The 23758-nt window shown below is 37.3% G+C and overlaps 3 protein-coding genes across 3 annotated transcripts in view; 1 reads left to right on the forward strand and 2 right to left on the reverse strand.

Annotated features, from left to right (window-relative positions):
• Positions 1 to 549: 549 nt before the first annotated feature.
• On the reverse strand, positions 550 to 5426 carry LOC103044081 (zona pellucida sperm-binding protein 3). The gene is made up of 10 exons (XM_007258051.4): positions 5318 to 5426; positions 5044 to 5228; positions 4431 to 4534; positions 4270 to 4355; positions 3451 to 3631; positions 3261 to 3366; positions 1873 to 1961; positions 1672 to 1763; positions 1448 to 1550; positions 550 to 1145 (listed from the first exon to the last, which is right to left on the reverse strand). Exons 1-9 carry the CDS (start codon positions 5379 to 5381, stop codon positions 1450 to 1452), a joined length of 1008 nt encoding a protein of 335 aa, XP_007258113.4. The 5' UTR covers positions 5382 to 5426; the 3' UTR covers positions 550 to 1145; positions 1448 to 1449.
• Positions 5427 to 7546: 2120 nt separating this feature from the next.
• Positions 7547 to 12607, forward strand: nedd8l (NEDD8 ubiquitin like modifier, like). Its single transcript, XM_007258052.3, has 4 exons — positions 7547 to 7790; positions 9423 to 9470; positions 11478 to 11560; positions 12112 to 12607. The coding sequence occupies exons 1-4, from the start codon at positions 7773 to 7775 to the stop codon at positions 12203 to 12205; spliced, it is 243 nt and encodes an 80-aa protein (XP_007258114.2). The 5' UTR covers positions 7547 to 7772; the 3' UTR covers positions 12206 to 12607.
• An 83-nt stretch (positions 12608 to 12690) lies between these two features.
• The window catches only part of ap1g2 (adaptor related protein complex 1 subunit gamma 2), a 32946-nt gene continuing 21878 nt past the window's right edge, over positions 12691 to 23758 (reverse strand). Inside the window, exons 12-22 of the mRNA XM_022677938.2 lie at positions 23489 to 23629; positions 22456 to 22510; positions 22244 to 22366; positions 21906 to 21995; positions 20951 to 21078; positions 20724 to 20828; positions 19357 to 19498; positions 19092 to 19245; positions 17793 to 17944; positions 16875 to 16973; positions 12691 to 16001 (exon numbers count right to left, since the gene is read on the reverse strand). Coding sequence (XP_022533659.1) covers positions 15900 to 16001; positions 16875 to 16973; positions 17793 to 17944; positions 19092 to 19245; positions 19357 to 19498; positions 20724 to 20828; positions 20951 to 21078; positions 21906 to 21995; positions 22244 to 22366; positions 22456 to 22510; positions 23489 to 23629 — 1291 coding nt within the window. The 3' untranslated portion in view covers positions 12691 to 15899. The remainder of the gene's footprint in view (positions 16002 to 16874; positions 16974 to 17792; positions 17945 to 19091; positions 19246 to 19356; positions 19499 to 20723; positions 20829 to 20950; positions 21079 to 21905; positions 21996 to 22243; positions 22367 to 22455; positions 22511 to 23488; positions 23630 to 23758) is intronic.

Raw genomic sequence — 23758 nt, forward strand, 5'->3', positions numbered from 1 at the left:
GCCAGCTTATTTGCTGGTGTTGATCCACTGTTACATCAAGTCCAGTCAGTGCCGTGTTTTCCTGGAAGATCTTACAGCACTTCATGCTTCCCTCTGCTGACAACTTTATGGAGATGCAGATTTTATTTTCCAGCAGGATTTGGCACACTGCCCACACTGCCAAAAGTATCAGTTAGTCTTATATGATATTCTAATTTATTTTTGGATTTTCATTTTAAAAGAAAAAAAAAATGCTTAAAATATATCAGTGTCTAATACATCTATCTAAATGAGTTTTACATTACTGAACTTTTCAATGATGCACTACTTTAAGTTACACCTGTATTATATTAGTCAGAATGGTGCCTTAAGGTTTTATCTGAAAATATCCACATAAGCCACAGTTATATTTAGTTCTGCAAAGTAAAATTAGGTTGTTGCCCCAGATGTGACCAAGACATGTTTGGCACCTGAAGTTTCACTTTAATTTACAACGAGAGAGCAGATGCTTGGTTAATGTGTTAACACTGTAAATAGTCTGCTTCTAATTCAATCTTAAAAACATATCCACAATTTTAGGTAATTTATTGACCAATCAAAACAGCAGGGGTCAAACAGACCTGTGACAAACACGTTTGGTGCAGGAAACCCTACACGTACCCCACATTTCAGTGTAGTGCATTCATCAGCTTCTGTGGGACATGGCAAAATTGATGGGACATTTCTAATGACCACCCCACTAACCAGCAATGTAAAGATAATGCTTTTACAGATACAGTCCATTTTACGCACTCATCCAACCAAGCATGCCATTTTAAACCATAAAATACCATATTCCGATACCCAAAGTGTCTTAATCAAGTGTTTAACCATCGTCAAGCCCCCACTGCCCTGCACATTTCAGTACTTTTCCTGCTTTAACAACTAATGCACACACAAGTCAAGACTTTTGCAACCGCCCACACGTTTTTGTAACCAGTTTATTTACATTCATGTTTCAAGACATGGCCAATGATGGTCTATAGCAGAGCTTTTATCAAAAAAGCTCCTTTTATCCTCTTTACTCAATTCCCTACATCAGTTTGTGTAGAGATGGATCCATTAGGGAGTAAACATCCACATGCTTACAAACACAGGCTCCTCAACCAGCGGCTGCAGCATCACACCTGTGGACACAAATTTATTCTTTATTAAAAAGTTACTAAATATATAGGTGCATCTCAAAAAATAATTTTAAAGTTAACCTTAAAGAGCCCAAACCCATTTCTGAATACTGATATTTTCAAAATCAAATCAAATTTAGTGAGCACCTGATTCATGTACGTTTCATATAGTGGGCACATGCCTAAATGACTACTTTAAGTGTAAATAAATAATTTGAGATACTGATATTTGGGTTCTCACCCAGTGTCACTTTTTGAAATTAATTACTGAAAAATTTACTTTTTGATGTTCTAATTTATCTAACCTTCAGGATAACGCTGGTCCTAAAACGACCTGGTCATTCCTCGTTGAGTTGGCTGTTATAATGAGCGGCCCCAGCACAACACTCTGAGCTAGTCCATGGAATTCTGTAGACAAGTTAAACAGTTATACAAGTTGTACAGTTATACAAGTGATAAAAAAAAAGAATTATATATATATATATATATATATATATATATATTACTGCTTAAACAATGTATACTTCACCAGAGTCTACATCCCGCTTCATCCGCACACCACATTCATAATCACAGCAGCTACACAGATCACTCCTTGAAGGGTCATCCAAAAGCTCCCACCTGCCAATCAAAATATTAAAGCAGATGAGCAGGACAGTCAATCTTAAAAAAAAGAAAAAGAAAAATGTACAAATATGGAAAATTTGATAATTTATAAAATGATATTTACAGTTTGCGTTCTTTATTGTAATTGCAAGCCTTCTTTCCTTCATTTGGGTTTTTAGGATCCCAGACCACTAGTTTGCAGTGGATGTACACCTGGTAGAGAGCGAGCGAGAGAGCCATTTATCGGGAGTTTGGAATCTGCCTGATATTACATGTCTAAATATTGAGGCTCCATGTAGGTCTATTCAAGCAGTACATAAAAATGTCTATCTATGATTATTAAGGAAATCTGCAAGTGTGAAAATATAAACAAACTAATTTTGGTCTCTTCTTAACTTCATTTTAAAAATCTATATTTTAGTGAATAAAAATCCAACAATTCATGTCCAAGCCTTTTGTTTAATTACAGTTTCATTAGTTTTTATGTCCATTTTCAAATTTAATAATTTAGGGTTTGTTCCTCTTACTGAACTGAAAGTATTGAGTACAGAGTCAAAGCAATCAAAGAAAAGGGTTAAGGCAGCATCATTGAACATACAAATTAATAAAGTAGCCTATATTCTTACAGGGCTATTCTTTTTTTCCCTACATTGTACATGAAAAGACTACAAAGGAACACAAGGAATCATGTAGTAGCTTGGTGTTAAACAAAAATAATCGAAAGCATTTAGGTGCTCTTATTTAGGGTATTGTTACCTTGGTCTTCCTTCTCTGGGGTGTCCTGATGAGGGCCAGTTTCTTCATAATGTTTTTGATGGTCTTTGCAACTTCACTTGAGGATACTTTCAAAGTTCATTATTTTTTTCAGATTGATGGACCTTTATTTCTTAAAGTATTTTTTCTTAACTTAGTTGAGTAGTTCTTGGCAAAATATGGTTTACTTAAATTACTATTAAATGAATACAGACAAATTATGCTTTCAAACACATTAAGAGGCAAGAAATTAACATAATTAACTCTTGAGTTCAGCATAGCTGTTAACTGAAAGCCACTTTAAGTGACTGCCTGAAAGCTGACTGAGAATATCCAGGCAAGATGTGCTACTTTGAAGAATCTAAACATATAAAAAACATTCTGTTTTAACATTGTTACTAAATGACTCCATGTTTTTCTTCATAGTTTCAATGAATTTAGTATTACTTTACATGTTAAAATAATGGGAAAAAAATAATTTATCATGACCAAACTTTTGACTGGTACTGTACATTTACTTGCTTTTTTACTGTTTTTGTGTATGATGTAAACATGTAGAGTGGTATTTCACTCTGTCTGAGTGTTTTATTATTATTTGTATTATTAAACTAAATATATACACATTTATTTAATAATGCAGACAGGGACCTGACAAAAAAGGTAAAGCCGCTATGAGCCAACCCTGTTGTTAAAAAATCTGTTATGAATAATTTTATTTGATGTCTACACATTTTAACGAAGATACTCTGAAGCACTTACCTCCTGTTCCTGTACGAAAGTGAAAGCTTGTAACCGAAGAAAAACTGAAGAGGAATGATATCTTGGCAAAAACCTGGAGGATCCAAACTTACCATCCACAAGGCACCTGTATAAACACAGAGTGGGAGGAGCTTAACGTGGCAGTGAACTATTGAGAAGTTCACTGTGCCTCCTGCTCAGATAAACTCACCCTTTGTTAGAGATGATTGGGTAGATGAGTGACTCTGGGCTCATGGTTTGGGTTGTAGAGGCCACACACTCTTCCAGATACAGGATTAGAGGCTGATGGGCCTGCTGCTCCACTGCAGCCCAAATGTTAATAAAGGAGCCCAGAGAAACAATGTTGGAGACTGCCGGGCCACTCAGGTCATCTGTTTGGGATTGTTTGAGAGAAGGTGATGAAAAGGCAAAAATCACATATTACCACACACATGCACACACTACAGTCTTTCTATAGCTGTAGGTTAATTTCCACATCTGTTGGATTCATGAGCAATTTATCACCATGTAATCTTAAATAAGAAATCAGTTTTCCACACGTCAATTTCATTTTTTAAAACAATGATTTTTTTTTTATTATTTGCTGTGAAAGGGGTAGTTTCGAAAAAAACTTATTCTTGTTTACATTGACTGGAACTAGAGGTCATCATTTTTAACTGTTTTTAAATAGGTTTTTAACATCAAAACAGTTTTGAACTACAGTTTTGAAGCCCATCTTTAGTTTTATATTCAGTACTAGTTAAAAGTAGACATCTCAGATTTTGTTAGTTTTCATTTTAAAATGTTCTGCATTTTTAATTTGTAGATTTTGTTCCTCCTATCCTGTCTATTTGATCGTGCCCCTCAGTGAACGTGACATTTGATGTGACTTATTTTCACTTTCAAAGTTCTCCCAAAGTGCTATGTTTCAGAATGCTGGTGGTAAACAGAGGTGGGCAGTTCAATAAAGTCAGTTTCACACTGGATTTCTCCATTAACGACAGTCAAATTACTGTATATATACACTTACCGTTCAGAAGACCCATGTGGAAGATCAACCTTCCCTGACCTTCCAGAATACGAGACGGCTTCAAAAAGGTATGCAACCATTCAGGCCTAAAACATGAATTACACATCAGTGATCCCTTCAAAAATAATTCCACAATTGTATCTTGTCTACAGGGACAGTACCTCTGATAAGAACACACAACACTGTAGGTGAAGGATGCAGGATTCGGCTTTGGTAAGGGCCGGAAAGTCAGGTCGTTTTCATATATTAGCTTCTTTTGTGTCCTCTGGTAAAGGGACAGAAGAGTGCCATTACAGATTACAAAGTTACATACTATAATTTACCTGCTTACCCCATCAGTAGATTAAAGTTGTGCTTAATATAAACCAATACACAATTTACATATATTTTGTCTAGTTTTTGCAAATGGATTTAGCTCCAGAATGCAAATAACTAAATCTTAGCATCAACTCAAAATGATAATAAATAAATAACTAGTCAGGTTAATCTGACTATTTCTAATAAAAAAAATTTACTAAGAGAACTCTGCTTAGCTCCTATATACATTAACATGCACATCTCAATTTGCCACCGATAGATTTTGTTTGCAGTGCAGACAATTGGTGGAAACAATTGACAAGATATGACTTGTTTGATGTGCGGGTATCATATCTAGCCTATAGTGTATAGGTGTGGGTGTGGGTATGCAGTACACACGAGTGTATTAGAACTACTGATACACAGCATTACAGCACATTGTTCAGGTTTTAAAGAACAATGGTGCGATTTATATACCCTTTCTTTGAAGCGGCATTCAGACAGTTGACTCTCAAACACCGCTACTCCCCGTCCAAGAGCTGCAGGCGTGAACTCTGTAGGAAGACAGTTCCCCAGGAAAAGGCGGGAAGGGTTTGTAGCCATTTCTTCACTGACTTTCCATGTGACCGTCACAGATTTGCTTTTACACTCTACATGAATGTCTGCACATAACAAGAAACAGGCCCTGTCAGAAGAACCTTGTAAAAACAGAGGATTATTGAGATGCAAGCTTTAAAATCATGGTCAGTACCTTCAGAAGCCAGCACTGACACTGCAGTTACTAAAAGGACAAAACACTGCCTCAATAAAGGCATGCTTAAACTCTGTAAGTGCTGCTGATACAAAAGCCCAGCCAAGGCCCTGAGGGCGGCCATATGTAGCTGAACTCCAGCCCCTCCAATCAGCCTTACAAGAGCTAGCACCTGGCAGTGGCAGGACACTGAGGACTTCAGGAGTTTTTAGGCATGGGATTATTCTTGCTAGTTTGTGGTTAGTCTTTAAAAAAAAAAAAAAAAAGGAAAATATAGTCTAAGACTAGGCTTAGTCCCTCTTTAGGAAACTGTTGCCAAAAGTTTCTTTATTCAATTATTATGTGGTACAAATAATGAACTAGCGAGTTGCGGACAAAATGATTTATCTACCTAGAAATATGTGAAAGTACTTACCTACCTAATGACTGTAACCTTGTGGCACATAATTTTAGTGCCTTTTTTTAAAAATAGTTTTTCAACTCTGAAACTAATAACACATGTATTTAACTATTCAAAACATGTACTGGTCAAACTCAGGCAGCTTTACTTTAATTTTGTTACAAGGTTTCTAAACTGAAGATGGTTACAAAATGCATGTGACATTTCACTGCATGTTTAAATAATTTATATTTATATATAAAAAAATATCCTGTTACTAGAACTCACTCTTGATACGGGCACTCATTCCTGTTACTTGTAATGTTTTGAGTAACAGGAATGGAAGAAACAGGAATGAGTTTTTAGCACAGAATTAGCAAAAACATGAAAAATAGATAAATAGCGGCTTTGCTAATAGCATGAGGACACTGAACACATTTTAGTGATTCTCCCAAAAATTACACCTAATAATTAATTTAGGCAACAGGACAGAATGTTGAGATTGAGCTCCTCTGTCATGATTACATTAAGATCACATATACAGAAAAACTAATGAGGGAACTTAATTTTGGTCTTCCCATAGGCTTCAGAAGAACCAGCTGATGTCATTTCCTGTTGTAGATGTGACTTGTCAAATGTTCCAGATGTTTCAGATGGGGTAATGTTTTACGGTAACAGGACTGACTTAAACCCCAGGGACACAACTAAAATGAGTATTCTAACTTACATATTATGCATTTATTATGAGAAATAATAATAATAATAATAATAATAATAATAATAATAATAATAATAATAATAATGATAATAATAATACACAACAATGCAAAAAATATATATTTTTATAATTATATTTCATGGTAAAGTTTATAGTTGGAGAATGGGGTCAGGTAACAAATGCTATTTTTTCAGTGTTCTAAGTAGTTTTTATTTATTTTTATTTACATATCTTACTTTTGCAATTAGGTCAATGTACAAGACGCTATGCTTAATAATAAATATATTTAATTTTTCTTTGTGTGCACATTTATAAATGTAATTTCCTGGAGAAAGAAATGGCACAGATTTGGCAGAATATGTCTTAAATATATATTTTTATTATTATTTTGATTATCACATTTATACGACTTATACAACAGAAATTATATTTTGCCAGATTAATCCATTTTTAATGTTTATTTACTGGCACGCATGCATCCACCCTGTTACCCCAAGCTGCACAACAATGACAGGGTGTACAGTTTTATTGAAAAAATAGCTAATTTTGCTAATTGAGATTTTTATTATGGCATACAGCCAATGAAAATCCAAAAAACAGTATCTCAGAAGATTTGAATATTAAATAAGACCAATTGGTCCGTTTGACAGTGTGGGCAGTGTGCCAAGTCCTGCTGGAAAATGAAATCTACATCTTCATAAAAGTTGTTAGCAGAGGAGAGCATGAAGTGCTGTAAGATTTTGCGGGAAAACAAAACTACACTGACTTTAGACTTGATAATAAAACACAGTGGATCAACACCAGCAGATGACATGTCTCTCCAAACCATCACTGATTGGTGGAAACTTCACACTAGACCTCAAGCAGTTTGGACTGTGTGTCTCTCCACTCTTCCTCCAGACTCTGCTCCCTTGATTTACAAATAAAATGCAAAATTTACTGATGATCAGTGATGGTTTGGAGAGACATGTCATCTGCTGGTGTTGGTCCCCTGTGTTATATTAAGTCCAAAACAGTAATAAAATAAAGGAATTAATATAGAATACTTCATAAAATAAAGTAACTTTTCTATTATATTCTTTGTTTTTAGATGTACCTGTATCAGCTGTGTGTTTCAGCAGGGTTGGTTCAGTTGGGAGCTGTGCGCTATCCGGCCTGTAGGTGTCACTGTGGAGCTGCTGTGCTCATTTTCTAACAGTCGAGGAAGATCCAGCCTCTCTCTCTCTCACTACTGTGGATATTCTGTGTTCAGTCGGAATCATTTAATACGGTTTAGAATCTGTAAATCTGGTTTAATTGCTGAATTAAACTGCTCCACTTCTCTCTCTCTCTCTCTGATCTGAAGTTCATCCGCCAGCATGCTGATTAAAGTGAAGGTGAGATATAAACTGATCTACTAGCTAATGTTAGCACTGAAGCTAGCTGATGCTAGAGTCCAGCCTTTATTATCAGGCCTTAATTTTTAAGTTTAGGCATACTAGTTAATGATTTTCTGTTAAAGCTGGATTTGGTTTAGGATTGGCTTCTATTGGTTCTTATTTAAGCTTTCATTCCAACCTTAAACATTGCAGCTGCACTTAAACGCAAGGTTTAACCTAGTTAAGGTGGAATGGGAAAATTCAGTCTTTGAAAGCAAAGAACGTTAAATTATCTTTTTTTTTGGTTCCATTACATTTTTTAAGGTTTAAGGTTTTATTGTTTAAAGTGATACATCAATGTTAATGTACATTTACCAAAACTCCTAATTAGTTTTAAACAGCCAGTGTGAATTAACAATCGCCTATGATATTGATTCATGAGCCTCGCAAGTAAAATGATTTTAAAAAAGACAATTTTACATATTTTTAGTTGTCCAAATTAATTAAATAAAGTCTGCTATTTCACAGGTTATAACTGTGTGTGCTTGGTTTGGTTATTGCTTTTAATTATTTCAGTACTTCAGTTCAAAATGTTAATCTATTTTAAGTATTCGAGTGATCTATTTTAAGTGTTTATTTTTTTATTGTTGAGGATTATGACCTACAGCCCATTAAAAAAACAAAAATCAGTATCTCAGAAAAAAAAATAATATTGAGATATATATCTCAAAATAATGTGGCGTGGAAGATGACGGAGGACTCGTGAGACTCATTGCAAGTACTCAACAGCTCTTTATTAACCAGCTTGCCACTCACTTACAGTCTTTAACAAGGCTAGGAGAGCGAAACCCAACTGCTAACACAGCTCAAACAGCCCTGAGGCCACCAACCCAGCTATCCAACACGAAGATGGTAGGTCCCCTTAACCCACCCAAAACATGCCCCCATAATGCCCCACTGGCCCCGGATTAACATAACCCGCCCCCACAGGCACACTAACAGCTGGCACACACACACACACACAGAGGCGGGCACACACAGGCATACAGCAGCCACACACACACAGACGCCACAATAATATTATAAAAGATCAATTGGTACTTTTGGCAGTGTGGGCAGTGTGTCAACTTCTGCTGGAAAATGAAATTTTCATCTCCATAAAAGTTGTCAGCAGAGGGAAGCATGAAGTGCTGTAAGATTTTCTGGGAAAACAAAACTGCAAAACTGACTTTAGACTTATAAAACACAGTGGATCAACACCAGCAGATGAAATGTCTCTCCATACAATCACTGATCATCAGTAAATTTTACATTTAATTAGGAAATTAGGGAGCAGAGTCAGGAGGAAGAGTGGAGAGACACACAGTCCAAGCTGATGAGGTCTTGTGTGAAGTTTCCACCAATCAGTGATGGTTTGGGGAGATTCGGAGATTCAGTTTCATTTTCCAGCAGGACATGGCACACTGCAAAAAGTACCAATTTGACTAAAATATCTTAATTGTCTTAGACACTAATTTTTGGGTTTTGAGTTTTACATTTTGAACTGAAATAAAGTTTTTTTTTTTATTATATTCACATTTATTGATTCACCTGTATTCATGATCATACATGTGAAGATCAAATAATTTAATTTATTTTTCTTTCTTGTAGACCCTCACAGGCAAAGAAATAGAGATCGACATTGAGCCCACAGATAAGGTATGAATGTATATATATATATATATATATATATATATATATATATATATATATATATATATATATATATAATCAACTCCACCATAATCTAAACATTCCATCCATATGTCCAGCGTTAACTAGCTAAGACTTATACACCTTATAAAATAATGTATTTTTTATGCTTATTCTGCTTACTATATGTTTGTTTGTAACTACTTGTTTTGTTTCTTGTAATGCTGCAATTTCTTTTAGAATAAATAACATTGTATCTGTCTATGTATTTGTCTATTTAGCTATCTACTACAGGGGTTGGACAATGAAACTGAAACACCTGGTTTTAGACCACAATAATTTATTGTGGTGATGGACAGTTCTGGTGGAAACAGGAGAGTTGAGGTGCACATTGAATTCTGCCGTGATTTGATCAGCCGTGGTTTTATGTTTTATGTTATGTATGAACATCCCTTTCAGACAGCTTCCTCTTACAGCGTCCACAGTTAATCCTGTTGGATGTGGTTGGTCTTTCTTGGTGGTATGCTGACTTTACCCTGGATACCGTGGCTTTTGATACATCACAAAGACTTGCTGTCTTGGTCAAAGATGCACCAGCAAGACGTGCACCGACAATTTGTCCTCTTTTGAACTCTGGTATGTCACACATAATGTTGTGTGCATTGCAATATTTTGAGCAAAACTGTGCTCTTACCCTGCTAATTGAACCTTCACACTCTGCTCTTACTGGTGTAATGTACATTTAATGAAGATTGGCCACCAGGCTGCTCCAAGTTAGCCATGAAACTAGGGCTGAATGATTAATTGCATTTGCGATTATCTCGCGATATTTTAAAATGAGATTCTCTAACCGCACAGGCTGCGATTTGACTGGTCACGTGACTTGGGAGCGAGCCGAGCTGAGGACGAGCGGAGCAAACCCGAGCAGGAGGCAGGGAGGTGGAGAAGTGAAGTCAACACAGCGCACTTTCACACCAGCACTGTTTGGTCCGGTTAAATGAACTCTGGTCCGTTTGTAACTTTAGTGCGGTTCGATTGAGCAGGTGTGAAAACAGTAATTACCACATAATAGTAATATAATAGTAACGTTAATTACCACAGCTGTGAACAAACACTGTCTCCATGCTCGTGCCGTCTGCGCTGCATTCACCGCTCACAGCCGCGTGACTAAATCTGCGCTGCACGTAGAAACACAAAATCTTCTCGCTGTATTTACTTTTTTCGTATATTTATATTTAACGTACTCCCGTGTCAGACAGCTCTGACCAATCAGAGGACACAGGCTGCTCGCGTCGATTATTGATGCGCATTTTGGTGCGTTTACATTTATGCCTATGTGAAACCAGACCGAACAGAGCAAGAAAGCGCTCCAAATAAACAAACTCATTAACTGATTCAGACCAGAGAAATGAACTACAGGTGTGAAAACGCCCCAAAAAAACATCACAAAGCCTCGTATGGTATTTGCAAGGCTAAAATGCCAACGACCAGTGCTGCATCTTCAAATACAGAAAATAACGAGTTGGTTAAAGCAGATTCTCTTTATGTTTTTTGCACTTTATTTTTTTATGATGTTACTAGCTGGAGAGCAGTAAGTTTTTAATTTTTTTATATCTATTTTTTCTATAAAAAAATGGTGAAAAGGAAAAGCTATTTATATATTTATTTTTCTATATAAAAAAAAACAAATGGTGAAAAGGAAAAGCATAGATTTGTTTGCTTTATTGTTATCTGTGCTTTAAATAAATCTGACATTGTTTATTATTAAACAAATTGATTTATTGCTTCTGTTTGTTGAAAAATACTTGAGAAGACATAAAAAAATTGCATTTTAAATCGCAATCGCAATTTATAGATAAAAAATTGCAATTAGATTATTTTCCAAAATCGTTCAGCCCTACATGAAACCTCCCACACTTAAATGACAGGTGTTTCAGTTTCATTGTACAACCCCTGTAGTATCTGTCTGCAACATATGGTTTTTCAGAATATATGTTTTATTGTTTAACACAGGTGGAAAGAATCAAAGAACGTGTTGAAGAAAAGGAAGGGATCCCACCACAGCAGCAAAGACTGATCTACAGCGGGAAACAAATGTAATTTTAACATTATACTCAGTAGAACATGCCCTTACAGATAATTAGATATGCCAGTCTTGAACCAATAACCTCTTGGTACATTTTTGTGTCTCTGCCTTACTATTGCATCTATTGATCTTTCAGTGCTCCTCTATGGTCCTTTAGTCATGATCAGTTTCTGACAACAGAGCTGCTTTTGGCAGTAGGAGCCACCTAGAATGAACACTGATACACTAATACTAGTGCAACACACACTACCATGAAATGAAAAGTGTGGGTTTAAAAAATACCAGTGTATGACATTAAGCAGCTCTGAGTAAATTGTAAGAGAGCAATGCTGATTTTTCACTATTTTGATGTCTTGATCGGTTGTGCTCCGTATTATGAAATGTTTAGAAATCTTGAATCTGCAGTTTTAAATTTTACATTCCTTACTTTTCCTCAGATATAATTCCTCCCTTCTTTTATTTTTAAATACATTTTAAGACCTTGAATATGTCAAATTAAATTTAAGACATTTAAAGTCTTTAAACCTGTCCCTCATTCACTTTTACCATCCTGTCTTCCAGGAACGATGAGAAAACAGCGTCTGACTATAAGATCCAGGGAGGATCTGTACTGCATTTGGTCCTGGCGCTCAGAGGAGGCAGAATAATCTACTGACCCAGTCCCCCACCAGCGCTCATAGAACCTGATCAGCTTGTGCTCTCCCAGAGCTGCTTATGATGAGAGAATGAGGAGAGATTGTCATGAATCCAGAAGCTTTTTTTTTTTGTTTTTTTTTAGTCTAGCACAGAAGTGGAGATACAATGTTTTTCCCTGTTTTAAAAAGTTAACTATTCCTCAAGTCCTGAGAGGAAGAGAAGCAAATGTTCTATTGCGTAATTTAGACCCTTATTTCATTGCAGTGCTGTCCTGTGTGCTGAGCTAAATAGCGAGACACGCCCACTTCAGTCCTGTATGTTTGAGCCCTGTACTGTTGGGTATTGTTGTGTTGTATGCAAAGTTGCATTGTTTTATAAAAAAATAAATAAATAAAATGATTTAATTTTGTGGTTCATTCTGCACAGTTGTGTTGTCATCTAATTTGTGCAACACGTCTTTTTACAAAAAAATTTGGACTAAAAATAATGGCTTGGACACGGCTATTGTTTAAAATAAATTTTATTTTAAAAATAAGAAGAAGCCATAAAACCAACTCAATCCACACAATAACCCATCTGAAGATGAGTGAGGCTTAGGTCACACAGCAGGAACTCACAGTCACAAACAAACTCAACGTGGAATCTGCACTGGAAAAAGAAGCTGAATTCATATGTATGTGCACATCGGGTCTGTGTGAACAGAACAGGTACATCAGCACAATTCATTTAGGTAAACACACACATTAATTAGTACAGTAATTGTGTTGGTGTATCAGTTTGTTCAGGTGGGATCGTGTAAATTCAGCATTTCTGTATGTTGGGTGTGTTTTGTTTCAGGGCAGAGTCGCAGGGGTGGGGGGGCAGAAGAGAAAGGCATGTTGGGATAAGGCATTCAGAAAGGACCGAGCTTCATTATCTTTCAGTACTACTGTAAGAGCATACTGCCCCACTAGGAGCACTTTTCCACTGCAGGGTATCTACTAGGGGTTGCATGGTTAGTAATTTTACCCAGCCCACTACAGACTTCTGACTCCCTCTGCGGACCACTAGAGGGTGCTTCATGACCCACTGGTGCAGTGTTCATTTTGACAGGTGATTTTAATTTAAGGTATAATAGTTTTAGTCAAATTTTAGTTTTGATTTAAATGATGCTAAAATTAAAATGTTTTAAAGCAACTGAGCTAAATATAGGTAGTGAGACAAATAACTTTATTTTCTAAATGCATCCAATCCAGTAACAGCAGTGTTTAGCTGGTGTGTAAAGTCACCAGTTAGTTGTGGGTGTAATCTCTGTTCATGTAGAGTAGGGGTCGACAATTAAGTTTGGCCATGGGACAGATATTTTTCAAGCCATTATGTGGCGGGCCACAGAAAAAAAATCTGTTTTGGAAAAAGTGTAATAGGATGGAGTGCTATGTACAGACTAGTAGTAGCTCTCCAGCCCAGAGGGTTGCTGAACCCAATTGCAGAACAGTTGATCTCAAAGCAGGTAAAACCAAAAAGAAAGGAAAAAAACCCCCCTAAAATAAATAAACACACCGCTCCTCATGCGGGATCAAACCCATGTCTTCAGGGTCGTGGTCCAATAAAACGCCCTTTTCAGGGAGATAGAAAGCCTGAGAATGGGCGGAAACTAAAGTCAAAGTGCGACAGAAATGCAGGGAGGAATGTAAACAAAAGCTCACCAAAGAAGCATTATAGTTCGAACAACCTCACGAGCCAGATGTTTCATGCTTGTGGGCCACCTATTGTTGACCCCTGATGTAGAGCAATCAGCTGTGCGGCAGAGGGTCTATGTGAGGGGCTCGGGGGAACGATGAGGTTCTAACCGGTCATACGGACGCAGTGTAGAATGGCTATGTTGCGATCATTGGTCAATAATATAATGTATTACAAATGATTTCCACAAGTATTATTATTTTTTTGGTTAGTTCTTGTCCTGTAAGCTCTTCAAATCACATTTTAGTTTCTACCCTGATCTTTTTAACCACAAACAAGAAAGTACTAAAACAAAGTACCTGTTGCCAGGAAAAGCAAAAAATACCAAGTAGAGTTGAGTAGTGTAGCTACCATGCAGTGGAAAAGTATTATAAATGTCAGCCCATTGTCTGGTTGTATACTGATCATCAGACTCAATAAGAGTCTTATCTGTACCTGTTTTCAGATGGGTGAGAAATCAAAGGGAAAGAAGCTTCATTATGCATTTCAGTAAGGTAATCAGACAACTACTACAGAGTAAACAGCCTCTGGAAATGTACTGGTGGAATGGAACTTCAATGCTTGGTGGAAAGCAGACACACTGTATGAAGTTTTTGTAAGTTAGTGTGTGGTACTAATGAAAAAATCAAAATGGTTATTAATAAAATACATGAACAACACTTTTACTGTTTGAAAATTATACTTACTGGACAAACCGGGTATCCAGTTATTCAAAACACATTGATTTTGGTCCTTTAGGCTGCACTGTAAACTCAATGAAGAGAGTTTTGAACTAGCTCTTGTCGTCCATGCTCCATGTGTAGACTGACATGCCAAAAGACATGGGACAGCGCTATGTAAACTAAATCATAAAATGTTTCCCTAGAGGGGGACAGCTTTGGAACACCCACACCTGTGTACTTTATGATGGGTTTCTTCTGAGTGAGGCTGAATACTAACCAGCATGCTCATGACAAGGCGATGTGAATTATGGAAGTTGAAGTGAGGCCTGATAACGGGTACCAGATGAATGAAAGTAATACATATACCATATAAGACATTACAACCCATATTGGACAGTGCAGTAAGTGGTAAATAGTGCTGGGGGATTTTCACTCTTCACAGCTTTAATGCGATTTTCATGAAGTATGAAGTATGAATGACGTAATCACTATTTTACAGACATTTTATCTTTTTAATCTAGAATATCCAAAAACGCTCCTCATTTCTGAAGTGTTTATCTGTCTTACCTTGGTTACCGGTGCCTCCCACAGACTATTGTGCATAGTGCATATTTTCTAAACATTCCTTTGAGGACTGAGCTCGTACCAAAGAAAGTTCCACTTCCAGCACTTGCCACACAAACATCCGGTGGAATAAAGCATATATTTTGCTAGAAATAAAATCTACTGTTTCTAAAAACTGCAGCGTCATCGCTCTTTAGTGAGGATCTGTGATTAATTGTGGAAAACAATAAAAATAAACCACTCCTTCAAAGGTTTCTCCCCGGCTACAACAAGCATGTCCTAAAGCAGCTTTTACTACCTTCAACGGGACATAAATATAGTCCTTGTCCCATGACTTCTGGCATATAAATGCATTTCTTCCTGTTCCAAAACCAAAATTTGGATGAGATGCTTAGTCTGCTTACATTTCTCCACTCATTTATTCAGTTTTTCCCTTTCATTCGTCACCCATCTGTAACCTGGACAGCTGGTTAATACCTGAACACGTGTGAGACTGACTGACTGAGCAATGGCTAATGCCATCTGTAGTGTAACATAAGCGTGGAATAGAAGCATCAGTGCCACGTTTCAGCCGAGGAATCGCGTCAGTGGAATGGCTGAACTGCTTGCAAAAGGTGTCATCACTTCTCAGAGGTATTCATTGCTCTGTTTACAGTAATACAAAAGCATAATATAAAACTGTAGGACATCAGTACTGAGGAAGTCTCAATGCGTGAGAAATGAGAGAACTGCGACTCCATTCACCAGGTACTGAGGAGCTGACGGCTCTCAGCTCCAGGCGGGGCTCGGGAAGGAGTCGATTTGTACCATGTCCTGGCACGCTGTGCCCTGACTGGAGTAGGACAGCCGCACTCGCATCTTCAGGTTTGCCTGCAGAAAGTGAAAGAGAGATAAAAAGGGTAATTATGTGTACAATAGATCAGACAGATGTAGGTGTAGTCATCTTAGACTAACCCCATTTTACCCCTTGCCTTTACCACTTAGCCCTACCCCTCATCTTTGCATGCATATGCTTAAATGTATGATATCCCAGTATTTTAGGTTACAGAAAGAAATATTTTACATTATCTATGTTACAAAACATGATGCATTTTGCATTATCTTAGTTTAATGCATTTGCAATATATATAATCACTCTTTTCTTCACAAAAAAACAATAGAAATCAGTAAAAAAAAAAGTAGCAAGGTAGTTATTATTTATTAGCAATTTAGCTAGCTGCGGACCTTCCAACCCTTCCCTGTATGTTTTGGAGGGAGACACTACAACTAGTGTAGTGTGGTGTGGATTAGGCCTGGCAGACTACAGCCTTTTTATTTTACTTTATTACAATATATAATATATAAACTAAAATGTGGAGTAAAGTAGCGCATGGCTCGTTTAGGTAGCTTCCTGGATTAGCGTCACTGCTAACCGAACACGCGATAACCAGAGCAACAGCGCGAGCGGCCACAAATACCCTTACATAGACATTCTGATTGGCTAAAACAACTCAGTTTACATGCAGTTTACGTTATCTCCATCTCAGCAACAGAATCAACTTATTTCACCAGTTTCAGTTAAGTGGTAAATATGTGATCACACGCTATTTGTACTTTAAATCATTGAACCGTACTATTTTACTAGGAGGTCAAAATGCGTATGTGTAGCCAGGTCGCTACAGTTCCTGTCCCATCTAAAAGGAAACAGACAAATAAATAAATACATACATAAATAAATAAACACTAAGACTGAGAGTGACTGACCTTATTGGTGTAGCTGAGTAAAACAGTCTGGGTAACAGTACCACAGCCTTGTGCTGGAATCAGGTCACCACTTGGAGCCTTCATCTGAAGCTGAACGCTCTGCAGAAGAAACCAGTAAAGATAAAACATTATCCTCTTAACATCTTTCTGAAGTTTTGCAACAGAGCTTAAAATGTGATCAAACGTAGGATTACAGATACCACAGCAATACTCCTAAACAACTAAAGTTTCCTCAAAAAAAAAAAATAGTGTGTACTGTCTATTCTTTGTGCAACTATGGGACTGCATCATGGCGTCCACAGCACACATTGGCAGTTTGATATGAATTCAAGTATTCAAGTTACTAGGATATAAGTAGTAGGGGTGTGCCATATTGTATCGTATACAATAAAAATGGCCAACATTTTTGAATATCATAAATGATATTATACACTTATTTTATTTTTAGCAAAAAAAAAAAAAAAATTCACACTGTTCTCATTTCCCATTATATATCTACTAGAGACAGATTATATCTGTCCAGTATCATTTATTGTACTTTAATCCTGGATATATGGAGATATTTGGAGTACATTATTAGTATCATGACATACTATCATCATCATGACATTTTATCATCAAATCTAATAAAATTCTTGTATTTTTTTTATCTCAGTCTCGTATCATATCGCACGCAATAATAAAATGTCATTTTCATTTTGTTGCAGTAGTGTATGCTCGAATATTTTGTAATTCAGTTTGAAAATACCATAAAATTTTGTGATATTATTTTAGGGCCATATCGCCCACATCTAATAAGTAGTCATTTATTTAGTCACCATGTTAGCTAAGCGAGAAATTAACATAAGCATAAAAAAATAACCAACTTTTCCCCCCTATTTTTACTTAATGCGCTCAGAGTAGAAACAAACCCACAACCTTAGGCACTGCTGCTTGTAGGTTGAAGCCCGTGATGTCACTCTGAGTGGAGTTGGAGGCTGTGAAGGTGACTGTGGTGCTCGTTTCTGTCTGTTGGTCACACTGAAGTTTTAGACTCAGTCCTCCCTTCTCAAAGACGGTCACACTGGGAGCTAAATAATGCAAAACAAAAAAACACATATGGAGACATGGAACAATAAAACCATACTATAATATCACTATTACACTATCAATATCAGAGGGGCTCACCCTGTTCAGCCTTTTTTTTAGGCACATTAGGGGGTTGACAACAGTCTTGCAACCTCACTCACCAGATAATGACTTATTATTATGTACAGTAAAGGAAAGAATTATTTGATCCTTTTGCTGATTTTTAAGTTTGCTCACTGACAAAAACATTAGCAGTCTATAATTTTAAGGGTAGGTTAATTTTTTTTTACAGTGAGAGATCAAGAAAGGCAAGAAAGGAGTACCACATCTATGTAGCTGCCACAAGTACTAACCACACTCCTGATTTGGCTTTTAGAGAAATAAAGAGTGGAAGACAAGCAAAAAACATACATGAGGTTAGTAACCAGTCTGCACTTTATTCTCCCTCAGATTTAACTTAGGTAAAAATGCTGTATTTTATGCTTAATATACGTTGTTTGTGATGCGGGTACTTCATAATAGCAGTGAGGGCGAAACCTCTGGATGTTGGGGTCGACATGTGGGACTGTTTCTAAGGCATCTAGAACATCATCTTCTGTTACCTAGTGGCGTGGCTCAAAAGAAGCACATTAAGGCCATGGAGTGGCCTAGCCAGTCTCTAGCCATAATCTTATAGAAAACTTATGGAGAAAGCTGAAGATCCAAGCTGCCAAGCAACATCCTCAAAAAAGATCTGCAAAGTGGAGTGGACCAAAATTCCTCCTTACATGTGCAGAAGCCTCATCATCAACTAGAAAAAAGATCTGACTGCTATGCTTCCCAACAAGGGTTTTGCCACAAGTATCATGTTTTGTTTTCCAGAGGGATTAAATACTTATTTCTCTCTGAAAAATGCCAATACATTGATATAATTTATACAGCGTGATTTTCTGGATATTTTTGATATTCCATTTCTCACTGTTTAAATGAACCTACCCTTAATATACCCGTAATATACCCTCAACCTATTATAGACTGTTCATATCTTTGATAGTGGGGAAAATTTACAAAATCATTGTTTCCTTCACTGTTAGTATATATGCCTACATCTCAACTGATGATCTGTGCAGAAATTAAAAATAATATTTTTTCTGTGTCTCTGTCTCTTACCAGGGGTGGGCTCTAGTCCTCCCAGCAAATCCAGCAGGTTGTCCTGTACATTTGAACTGGTGGAGTTGGTAGAGTTGGGAGCAGTGCTGGTGTGATCATTGGTGACCAGTAGAGGTGGATTAGAGTCACCCAGTAAGTCTAGAAGGTCACACACCTAGGAGGAAGAGAATGGGTGAGAAAAAGAGCATGAATGGAGGAAAAAAGTTCAGTTCAGCCTCATGTTCCAGCAACAGTAGCTACAAGTGAGCTGGCTGATTTTACTCACCTGGTTTGCAGGTTCCTGGATCAGAACTCCCTGGACTGGTTTAGGCTGGTTAAACTCTTTCATGGGCTCTACACTCGGATCTCCGTTGGTCTGACCCGACGAGTTCCTATCTATTACGGGCATCCTCTCCAAAACGGCTGCCCTGTCCAGATGATACAGTTACTACATCACATGGAGTAACACTACTGAATATGACTGGGTATTAAAACAGTTAATCTCCTGACACCCAACCTGAACATCTATGTAATGCTGCAGACCGGAGCCCCAGTGGGCGTGGCTAAAAGGCGGAGCATGTGTCAATCATTTTCGACTGCAGCCAATCAGATACTACACTTTCGTTGTCAATCACTTTTTATTAAGCCAATCCTCAGACAGACCAAGCTGTCCATCATTTTTTACTGCAGCCAATCACCTTAACAGATCTGTCAAAAGAAGGCGGAAACTGCGTTGCTACCGGTTAAACGTATATGTGTGTGTGTGTGTGTGTGTGTGTACACACATATGTGTACACACACACACACACACACATATACACGATTAAAAAACACGAAAGTGCCATTCTAGAAAAACGAGTATTTTAATCTTTGATTTAAAAATATCTAAAGTCAGAGCTTTTCTAACGTTTTCATTCAGTTACTTCTGTTTAAGAGCGGCATATAGGCAGGACTAACTACAGTAGCACATAAATGTTTTTAAACTGTTAATATAGTATTTTGTAAAATACTTATACACATTCAGCTTCACCGCTGTTCAGAAGCTTAAATCGCACTATGTTTAACCGGTAGCAACGCAGTTTCCGCCTTCTTTTGACAGATCTGTTAAGGTGATTGGCTGCAGTAAAAAATAATGGACAGCTTGGTCTGTCTGAGGATTGGCTTAATAAAAAGTGATTGACAACGAAAGTGTAGTATCTGATTGGCTGCAGTCGAAAATGATTGACACATGCTCTGCCTTTAAGCCATGCCCACTGGGGCTCTGGTCTGCAGCATTACCCTTCTCAACCTGAAGGCCTTTTATATCACTGAATTACACTAACAGACATAAAACAACAGTACTGGTAATCACATGTAATGGCATGCGAAAGTATGGGTACCTGAGTCAACATATCCGCTATTGTGAATAGCTAAACAATAAAAGATTATCTAAGATGTGCATTAAAAGAAGATCATGTATATTAAAGTACTGTATTTTTTACTTTTTCTCTTTTATTACTGTTTTACAGTTTTACTTTTAGCAGTACAGTGGTTTCAATGACTTAAGCTAAACCATCTTTGTCTAGACCATTGCTTTAATACCCCAACACCAGAGACAGCCTGCTTCTACAACCAAACTCAAGTATGACAGTACAGTAAGACATGGTGAAATACCTCATGTGGTCGTATTTCTTGAAGAGAGCGTTGTACTCGACTGCCCTCTGCTGGAGTTCCACATCGATGCAGCTGCCATAAATACTAACCACACTCCTGATTCGGCTTTTAGAGAGAGAAAAGGAGTGAAAAACAAGCAAAAACCATTAATCAGATTAGAAACCTGGATACACTTTATCCTGCCTAAGATTTAACCTAATGTTAATAATGCTGTATTTGACACTTACTCTACGTTGTTTGTGATGCGGGTACTCAGCTTCATAATAGCAGTGAGGGCGAAACCTCTGGATGTTGGGGTCGACATGTGGGACTGCAAGACTGTTTCTAAGGCATCTAGAACATCATCTTCTGTTACCTAGTGGCAGAGGAGGAATGAAAACATGATAAGAGCAGGTGTGTTACATTAATTCCTAATAATAAGCTTGTCAAGTTCAAATAAAAGCAAAAGCAAGGCAAAAGTTAGGCTAAAAGACATTAAGAAGTTAAGGCAGAGTTTAGATTAGTTGTAAACTGCTACTTAAGGCAGCATCATGCTAACAAAGAGTCATTTTAGCTGAGTCTGAATATGATTGTGAGCCGGAACCAATAACTTTTTGAGTCTTTAAGTCTTAAACCCATATTAGCAAAACTACAGTAACCTCTTGGAATGTAGGAAAATACTGATATGATATTGATATGATGAAGTATCACATTTTTTTTTGCTTTGTATCAATTGCCAAAAAAAATAAAGTATTAGCCCACATGTAAAGGTATCAGACAGTGGTTCATTTAGTGTTGTGGTTCATTTTAAATTGCCGTGTTGTAGTTTCTGAGCCAAGTTTTCTGAAGATTTCATAAATATGATTTTTCCTAAAAAATGTGTTTAATAAATATTTGAGATACTATGAGATTTTTCTAAAATTTTATTATATTAAGAAATAAATATATTGAAGCATAACCACAATTCATATTGCCAATTCACAGCCCTAACTACTTCTGTCTCTATAGCTTTGCTGCAAAAATCAGAAGGTGGATTCTGGGTGGATTGTCAATCCCAGGGTATGGGGTAGAACTCAGTCTACTGTTAAACTAATGTAGACTACAGTAATACAGCACTACAGAATTCATTATCCTAAAAACGTTAGAAAGCAAAAGAAGCAGGACGGGAAACTTTGGAAAAAATATGCCGTATATCTTCTTTACCTGCATGGGCGTAATCTCTTCACACTCCCCTTTCAGCAGCAGGTCACCATACTCCCCTATACACCAGCAGGCTACCTGAACCAGGGATTGCTTAAGAAACACAAGTAGAGAATCTCACCTATCATTTCACACATCTTTCACACTTCTACATTTATTATCATTAATAAAAAATGAATAAAAAAATCAAGGAACTTCATTTGCATTGCTCTCCCTTAGTGGTCAAGACGGCCCTCCCTCTTCCCCTTCATTCAGTGCAATTCTAACCAAAGCAAGTGTCTTAGATAACACTATACTGTCCATCAAATTAAAAGAAGCAGTCTGAAACTGTCCATCCTTACCTGTACGATGTCGCTGATGAGTGCCCTGTAGAGCTTATGAACAGTGTAACAGTGCAGCTCAGACGCTGCAGTGATGAGCTGAATCAGGTTAGGCACCGTCTCGTCTCTCACATCGCCCCCTGCCTGAGGGAACATGTATGACATTAGCTGTTATCCAGTCAGAGCTGGGTATAATATAAAGCGTGCATGTGCGTGTTCTTGGTGCAGGTTACCGTGACGAGGACATGCAGGATGGTGTCAATGTGCCAACGCTGAGAGGGTGCATACCTGATTAAGACACAGAGGAAAGCAGAAGAGTTCTGAAATTTGTTTTTTTATGTACGTAAAAGACTTAAATTAGGATTTTTATTGTAGTTGTTACAATTTTTTTTTAAACTAAACTAAACACTAGGCAAGTTGAAGGAGTATGATTAGCATTACACTGGCACTCTACCCAGACTCACACTGCAGAAACTCAAGATCTGACTCTAACTCGCACCCTAGAGCCTGACTTACATCCTAGGGGCTCAAGAGTCAACTCTGACATGCATTCCAGAGACTTGAGACATCCTGATCTTTGAGGAACTTGACTTAAGGTCTTTTCACACCGCGTCCAATTTTTACAGATGTGAAAATGAACATCAAGTAGTGGGGGGGGGGCAGTTTGATCATTTTTTATCACATCATTATACATTGTGTTATCATATGCAATATTACTGATCTGAGTATATTGTGATTTTTGTCAGTACTTACGTACAGTATTTAAATACAAATATATATACATATAAATATATGTTTGCCCCCCCTGTTTCTGGCTTAAACTGTGAATCATCATTTAAAAAAAAAAAATCGGTTTAGAAAGCCAAAATAATTCTCGTATAAAGTGTGTAATTATATCTTCATTAAGTCTTTATCTTGATTACATTATTTTGTTTACAAATTTTTCAACGGTTTGGATGAGCTAACCTTCAGTTCAGCGCTGAGTATTTGGAAAGAATGTGATTTTGTAAAACCCTTTATTAAGTTGCTCTGAGAGCACCCGGCTTAAACCGGAACTGCATGGTTTCTAACACTGGGTGCAGTGCATCAAAGCATAGCTGTGAAATCTCTGGAACAAAAGCCACAGCGTGCAGGAAGTAATTAAGTAAGAAGTAGCTTTAGTAATGCAGGGATTACACAGTGAAAAGCATGCAGTTAAGTGTTAGGTGCTCAGAATTCAGTTAAACTGATCAGGAACTACAGAGACTGCAGGAAACTAAAGAGAACCTTTCAGCAGCGTTGAAGATTCCGGACGCTGCATGGGATCGGAGTTCTGGGGGACAAGTAGAAAGGAAGAGCAGGAGCTCCTTCATCATACTGCGGATGTTTGCTGCAGAGACTAAAGCCAGCGAGAGCTCCAGAGCTCGCCTGCAGGAGGAATAATACACAAAGTTTAACAGCAGAACCAGAACAACTGTCAAGTTAATAATTACATTCATAAAACTGCCTACTGTTTCCCTAAAGGCAAATATTCAATAAAAACAAACAAAAAAGCAA

This window comes from Astyanax mexicanus, chromosome 8 (assembly GCF_023375975.1).
Source record: "Astyanax mexicanus isolate ESR-SI-001 chromosome 8, AstMex3_surface, whole genome shotgun sequence".
Lineage (NCBI taxonomy): Eukaryota > Metazoa > Chordata > Actinopteri > Characiformes > Acestrorhamphidae > Astyanax > Astyanax mexicanus.